Raw genomic sequence first — 7,709 nt, forward strand, 5'->3', positions numbered from 1 at the left:
AGGATGCTTGCCCTGCAGGCAGTGCAAAGATGGTACCAAGCATGATTCTGATGGAACCTTAACCCTTTCCCCTTTTTTAAAGTGAAAAGCCTGGTCCTCTGTGGGCTTTGGTGATGTTTTCATTGCCCAGTCGTGGAGAATACTGAACCTCCAAATCAATTGCCTTTATGGTGTGAGTGTAATTTCTGTGCAGTCGTGGAGAGTCACTATTTTTTACATTTACTTTACCACTTGTGTTTTGGTTTTAGATCAGGTAACTCTGAGATCCTGTACGCTGGTGCGTGACACTGAGTGCCAATGCAGAGAGGGGTATTTCTGCCCTGCTGAGGGCTGTGAAATCTGCCAGAGATGCAGTACAATGTAAGCTTGACAACAAATACAAGCAACTCTTTTCCTTCTCGGGAATGCTAGAGCTGTGGCCCAGTCTGTGCCAATACCTAACACATGTTATTAGGCTGGAAATCATTGCCTTGATGTTAAACAGCATTGTTCATGCATTTAAATTTTAGGTGTCAGAACACAAGCGGTTGAGATATGGAAAGAGATGGATTTTGGTATTGTTCTGCTTGTTGCTTATGGCTGCAAGCTTACACTTTTCATGTCTTCAGAGTAGTACCACCCCATGCACAAACTCAAATGAGCTTTGTAGCAGCTGGCCCAAAATGCTGGGAGGTAGAACCACCTGTTGAAGGAAACTAACACGTGCATGAATAATGCATCTGCTCTGTGGGCTCTTTTCTTACCACTTAAGAGGCAAACACACATGAGCTTTATCTGCTTTGCTTCTGTTTAATCTTGTAGTATTATCTTGAGTTGTTTAAAGGTGCACTTCTAACAGAGTTATCTGTTGGCGTATTCTGTTCGTGTCTCCAAGCTCTGCCTGAAGGTAAATTTGGCCTAGGCAGAGCTGCTGATTGCTCTGCAAATGCTGATGCAGCTCTCTGTTGCCATCCTCCTCAGGTGTCCAGAAGGGAAAGAAATTGTGCACAATTGCAATGCTACCATGGACCTTGGATGTGGCTCACCTGATCAAGGTCTGGTACATAATGCTGCTCAGCTGGGGCTGTGGGGTCTGTGGCTTCAGGGTGGTCTGTAAACCAGTGCTTTGAACTATGGGAACATGTTGAAAAGCTTCTGTATTTTGGTCTGGGGGTTACTTGCCAAAGACAAGCTCTAAAGTGTGTTGGAGTGACAAACTCATCTTAAATTTCACTTGGTGAAAAACGACCATGTGTTGCCAGGATTTTCAAAGTGGCAGTGGTCAGGCTGTTGAAAGTTACCACCAGACACAGAAAACATGAAAGGAATCTTAGCACTGGGAAGCTGGCTATGGAGTGGCTTTCTCTTCTGCTGGTAGCTAGCTTCTGCCAGAGCAGAGAAAGCAGGCACTGACACCATGAGTGCTACTGCACCTGAAGCTGGCTCTCTTAAATGTCTCTGCAGAAAGCCCTGTGGAAGTTTCTCTTTACAGAATCCCCTCTGCCTTGGGTGGTGGGGTGGGAGCAGGTGCTGGCAGGGTCTGGTCAGCTTACAGTCCCAGCAGCTCTTGCAGGACAAGCTGGCTGGGTCATTGCTCCAGTGCTGAGCTTGGGCTGCTCTCTCAGACAGCAGGGAAGACTTTGTGCTTCAGACTGTCAGACTATGGCTCAGTGCTAATTTCTTCTTTTTCCTTTGCAGGAGGCACAGCTCTTGCTTGGATTATTGTCGTTGTTTTGGTTGGTGGTGGTTTGTTGCTCTTCTTTGTAATTAGAAAGCTGAAGAGTAATAAAGGTAACTGCTTGATTACTACCTGTAAACTTTGCAGAACTAGGCAAAACACTGAAGTTATCTCTGGGTTTTGTTACCTTACAGGGGAGCTGTTCAAGATCTAGCTCATTTAGTATGTGATTCAATGAACTCCCATATAAAGGAGACTTTTTTTTTTTCAGCAAATAAAATGCATAAGATTTAACTATTTACTTTGACAGATGCCTTTGCTTCCAAGCAATATTTGTTTAAGGTCCTTAAAAGGACTTCTGGTCTACTTGCTTTGTATTGGCAAAGAGTGAGAGAAGTCTGTGAGCTCAGATGTATGGGGCAAAAAGTAGCAACTAGTTAGATTATTAATTACTTTAATTCACTGTATTGGGCTGTAGCTTTTTTTTTTCCTGTGAGTTGTTGTCCTTTCATCATTTGAGGCTCTTAACATGAATGTTAGATTGATAAGTCCTGTGTGAATTGACTTTATTTTTTTTAGTAGAAATGGATGTTTTCTTGAGAAACTTTTCTTTCTCTTACTGCATATTAAAGTATTTTTGCAACTCATTTAGTCAGAATCACGTTGAAAATTATTCTGAATTTTGAACATGAACTTTGTTCAAATCCTGTTATACTGACCATATTGCAGTAAAGACAATTTCTGCCTTCTGTCCTATATTGCAGTAGCCCACAAAAATGCTAAGAGGCAGAGGCTGGAGGAGGGGATAGGTTTAAAAACTGGCTTAAATGCTGAAATGAATCTTGCAGCCTGTATTTTTACTTAAAGTGAACTCTTTATCCCTTGTATGAAGGCGCAGTGCTTGTGCTGTTGGTGGAAGCTAAGGGTACTCCTGGCATGGGACATATGACAGGGCAAGAAAACTTAATGGCTTGTATTAAAGCTTTGGTTTGTTACAAATGTGTCATCTGCATATAAATCTTCTATAAGCCCAGCTACATTTAAGTTGTTGCAATTCCTAAAAGTTTCTTAGTCATTTATCTTGTTTTCCAGGTGCTTCAAATTATAAAGATCCAGAAGGAGGTTTGGTAAGTATGTGCTGGATCGAGTGTTTGGTCTCAGTTTGTGCAGCCTAGTTGTACCTGATGCACAGCTCTCAATTTTTGTCCTGCTGTAGGCCTCTGGTAGGATGTGTTCCTCTGATGCAAGAAGCTGTGATTCATACAGGGCCGGGTGTTAGCAAGGGCCTGATGCCTTCAGCAGCTGCATGTGTCCACTGCTGTTGGCCTTTCCAGTGCTTCCCTTGGAAACATTTCAGAGCCTGTGACCAGGATGTTGTGGAAGTGGGAGGAAAAAAAAAAATGCTAGGCTGAGTGCAAGCTTTCACTTCAGACTGTCTCCAAGTGATGACTTGATCCAATTAGTTCTTTGCCTGGAGAATACATGCATGAAGCAACACCACCAGCCATCACTTCCCTGCACGGTGGTGTTCTAGTGTGCCCTGCATTTTGGCTGAAACATTAATTGTTCAGAAGACTTCTCTTGATCCAGCACAGTGACTGAGTCTTCCTGCCTTTGGGCTTGTGTTGCAAGCTGCAGACCAGGACCTGGCAGTCTAATATCTTGGTCCTAGACAGTCCTATAAGATGGGGCTCAGGCTCAGTGTACCTGTTCAGAAGTACATCCCTGAAAAGGGTTTGCTGAGCTAAGGCTGGCTGCTGTCATGGGTTCCACTTAAAAGCTGGGTTCACCCTGGCCTCCTGTACTCAAACACTCAGAACCTGCTGTTTCAGCTAGTCCTGTGTTTTGCAAGATAAATACAAGACTAGCTTCTATGTAGTCAGTCTAGCTTTAGCTTCTCTCTTTAGAAGCTATGCTCCTAACAGCACAGTGAGGCAAAAATGAGCTGTGTTCACTAGCATGGTTAAAGATGTGTAACACCAAGCTGTGGAACAAATGTTTGCCTTGATGAGGATCTAAGAAAAATATCTAGATTACCCTTGTAGCATGAGTGCAGCACTTTCTTCTCCCTGCTGCCTCATATCACCCTCCCAGCGCATGGTGTGAGCTCCATTAGACATTTCAAGCCATTAAATGCAACTTAATAATAAAAAAAATATTGAAGACTGAAGAAATGGCACCTGAAAGATGTTAAACATCACCTTAAACTCCTCTCTTTTTTAAGGTCCATAAGTGGCTCAAATATGTGAATGACCCATGGGCTCTTGCTGGGTTGTGTCTCCCGTCACGCCCTGGCCAGATTCGCAGTGCTTCCTGTGTTCCTAGAAGCTGATGAAGAAACAGGACAGAAAACTTGGTCAAAATCCTGTAGCATAGGAATAGGAAAACACAGCATCTCTTCATTGTTGAATAAAATGGCAGTAGAATAATGCAGTGACAAATTGGTGCGTGGTGAGGCTCAGCTCTGATGTAAGACTTCTCACAGAGCTGAGCTGTGGTGTCTGCGCACTCGGAGCGTTTGTGCCACTGTAATGAGAGTTATTTGCTGAGGGGGGCTGCATGGAAGCAGTCCTGAGACCAGGTGTTTTGGCACCAAAGCACTGTCCTTTCCAAAGTACCAGTGAATTTATACTGCTGTAAATACTGCTGATACTTTACTTTGCTCCAAAACAGAGCAGCAGCTATTGGTCAGCTGTGCTCTGTACCTTCAGTCACTCGGTTACCTGTGTAAGGATTATTCTGTATAAAAATAGGATTGACTTGTTTAACCTGTCTGCACCCTGAAACAGAAAGTGGGTTCACTGGGGATGTTGTACAGTATGGGTGTGGGGTGGTTCCCCTCATCCCTGCTTACGTGTGTTGGTCACATGATGGTGTCACACCTGGGTCACTGACCTTCTGCAAACAGATATCACACTGGCTTGTGCTCGTGGGGGAGCTGCACCTTAAACAGGAGTCCCACAGGAAAAAGTCACTCCTCACCCTTATTTTCCACCTTTAAAGAAAAATAAAATTCCTAAAGCTTTCCAGTTTTACACTAGATAGGTGCTGGTCTGCTTGGTACTGTTCCTGGTGAGCTGGAGCTGTACTACCCAGCATGTGCTTGTTTAATACACTGACAGTGTTAAAAAGGATGCAGCCCTCCTCACTTGCCTCCTCCTTTGTCCTCTCACAAAAGCTATGCAATGTGCACTGGTGCTCCCTGCTGCCTTTTCACTGATTCTGGTATATAAATTTGCTCAAAAAATACCCTGATCTAGCCAAGAAAAGCCCAAGCTGGTGTGTTTACACGGAGCTGACAGGCTATTATCAGCTCAGCAAAAGGTCCTGAGCATCAGCCCTGGTAGCAATGATAAGCTTGAAGTCCCTGATGCTGTTAAGTCAGCTCAGGTGCAGCAAGGCACCTGAATTTACTTTCCCCCTGCCTCAGGAGGGGTGTGTACCTTCCACACCTGGGGAGCACCAACACACACCAGTCAGACCATCAGGGAAAGTTTCCTGTGCTGGCTGTGGAGGCAGCCTGGGAGCCTTACCCTGCAGTCTGGTGGGGGCAGAACAGCCAGCAAAGCAGGCAGTGTAGGCTCTGAACCCCTTTGAAGCCCAGTCTATAAAGGCTGTAAGCTTTGCATGTTTGTAACTTTGCCAAATTAGTAGCTCTCCAGTTATTCTTGGACATCTGGTGACTTCAAGTATTCTGTTTTCTTCCTCCAGAGACTGGAGAAAGAGGAGACTGTCCTTGAAGGCCTACCTGTGAAACACCTCTTAAAATATGCCTTTACTCTTTGTATTCTTTTCAGGGCAGTACTAAAGGCCTCATTTCACCTGAAGCGGAGACACCTGCAACTAACTCAGAAACCCCAGAAGATGAGAACTCTGGTGAGAGCCCAGAGGACCAAGAACAAACCAACGTTAACTCCGAAGGGGAAGACAAACTGCCAGAGGAAAACAGCTTTGTATCTCCAGGAAGCTTTCAGCTTGTGCCTTCCGAGTGGGGCACCATCCTGCGCAAGGTCTGGAGGCGTTACATGAGAAGGGGCTGCAGGAGGACAGCTGAGTCTTCTCTACTAGCAAAGCTAGGGCAGAATCCTGCTTCTCGGCAGAAGGCCCGCTCTGGTGCTCGCAGTCGAGGGGTGCTAGGAAATCGTAGGGTGAGTGTGAAATGATCGTGTTCTCGCTGTGATTGCAGTGAAGTTTTTAACTCTTCCTTGAGTGATAGGTGCTGTTTTCAGGCAGGGCGCCAGGGAAGAGGAGGCTTTGCCTTAAAAATGTAGTAAAAAGCATGGGAAGTGATGTCTTTGGAAAGCAAACTTCAGTCTCCCGTTTCATCTGCTCTGCCTCTCTCATCTCCCTGATCAATATTTACACAGACGCCGTTCTTTTGCAATAGCAGCAAACGTGTGGCCTTGTTGCTTCACTCGGGGCTAGCAGCATGGCTGTTTCAGCATGCACTTTACCCAAAAACTTTGAGCTGGGCTCTGAAATCTGCTCCCTCTCCCTTCCTGGTGTGTGTGCTGCAGAAGCTCAGGAACCATCATGAATGAAGCGCACTGATGTGTTGGATTAATGGCCCAAATTTGTATTACAGGTACGAGATCGAAGGTATCGAATAATTGTTAAAGATCTCTCTCAGAAAGGTAAGTATTCTGTAAATTGGCAGTGCTTTGAGTTTGGTTTTGTCCTGTTGACTAAAGGAATAGTGCAGGGAGGCTGAGGAGTATTGCTTAGAGCTATGAGGCTTTCAGTTTATTATAACATATGCTGAAACAGGATTATTACTACTTTTGGGAGAAGCTGTAATCCCTGTGGTAAATTGTTCTCCTCCAAAGCATGGCTCTTCTGCACAGGAGGATAGTGCAGTCATGCTTTGAAGAATAAGAATAGTACAAAACCCTTTTTTTTTTTGGATGTTTTCAACAAGTCTGTACCTCAGCCGTGTACTCTGCCTTAATGAGTGAGGTGTAGGTCAGAGTAGATCTTTCTGTTAAACGTCTGCCCACGTGGGAGACTGTGTTGAAGCCCCATATGTCTACCTGTGCCCAGCAAGGTGATGTTCTGGATGTCCAAGCAAGGGGTTTTGATGATGCTGGTCTTGGCATGGCACCCCTGTGCAGTAGCATAGTGAAGTGGTTAAAGCCAACTGTTAAGTAGCCCTGTTAAGTTGAAGTGAAGACATGCAGGCCAATGAAACCTCCCTCAAAACCACCTTTATGGAGTGGTGCCTCATCTTAAGAGACTGCTTTTGAGATTGATACCTTCAGCTTCTTTCAGGATCACTCCAGCAGGAAACCTATTTGTCCTGCTGCTTCTTAGGTGCCAGAGCTGGCCTTGCTGCTGGTGTTTGGTGTGTGCAGGTATCAGCTGGAAATTAATGGGAAAGCATGTATGAAAAAAAAATATGTATTTTAAACCCTAAGTTGATGTGTGTTGTGTGTATTTTCTTTCAGAACTGAGATATAGCTTTTGGACCTTTATAAAAGAAGTACCACCCAGAAAATGGAGGCAGCTGATGAGAACTCATCTGCTTGAAAACGATCTTGCTAAAATTATTCAAGACTTTCCTAATGATACAGAAGAGCAATCTTATCAGATGCTTCTCACCTGGAAAAACACACTGGGAGAGAAACAAACTATTATTAAGCTACTGGATGAGTTACAGTCTCTAGACAGCAAGGCTTATGATAATGTATTGAACATTTTAAAAAGTAGTAACATTATAAGTAAATTAGAAGCTACCGATTAATGTTTACAATGAGCTTCAGAAATGCTTCTGTGTGCATACATGTTTACAAACTTCCTGTAAACAAGGAATGTCAACAAACTAGTGGAAGTGAGGGCATGGACTTGATATCCTCCTCACCTTCACCCGGGGAGCTGGGAGGGATTTAACACCACCAGTGTTGGCATGGACTCCAGCCGTGATGTTCGCTAAGGCCCTTTGAGTTTTCTGACATTAAACTTGGGCGCTGGATGCCAGCTTGAGAGCGAGGAGCTCCGGCTCGTGCTTCCCTTCCTGTGAGGCAGGAACAAAGAGGCTGCTGCTGTTTTTGAGCAT

General features: G+C 44.6%; 1 protein-coding gene across 1 annotated transcript in view; it reads left to right on the forward strand.

Annotated features, from left to right (window-relative positions):
• The window catches only part of LOC103781952 (tumor necrosis factor receptor superfamily member 10B-like), a gene marked incomplete at its 5' end in the record, with an annotated part of 8,374 nt that extends 977 nt beyond the window's left edge, over window positions 1-7,397 (forward strand). The window contains 6 exons of the mRNA XM_008949680.1: window positions 1-32; window positions 249-360; window positions 961-1,039; window positions 5,455-5,667; window positions 6,243-6,291; window positions 7,102-7,397. The exon at window positions 1-32 is cut by the window's left edge and continues 2 nt beyond it. Coding sequence (XP_008947928.1) covers window positions 1-32; window positions 249-360; window positions 961-1,039; window positions 5,455-5,667; window positions 6,243-6,291; window positions 7,102-7,397 — 781 coding nt within the window. The remainder of the gene's footprint in view (window positions 33-248; window positions 361-960; window positions 1,040-5,454; window positions 5,668-6,242; window positions 6,292-7,101) is intronic.
• Between the last annotated feature and the right edge of the window lie 312 nt (window positions 7,398-7,709).

This window comes from Merops nubicus, unplaced genomic scaffold (assembly GCF_000691845.1).
Source record: "Merops nubicus isolate BGI_N331 unplaced genomic scaffold, ASM69184v1 scaffold41081, whole genome shotgun sequence".
NCBI classification, from domain to species: domain Eukaryota; kingdom Metazoa; phylum Chordata; class Aves; order Coraciiformes; family Meropidae; genus Merops; species Merops nubicus.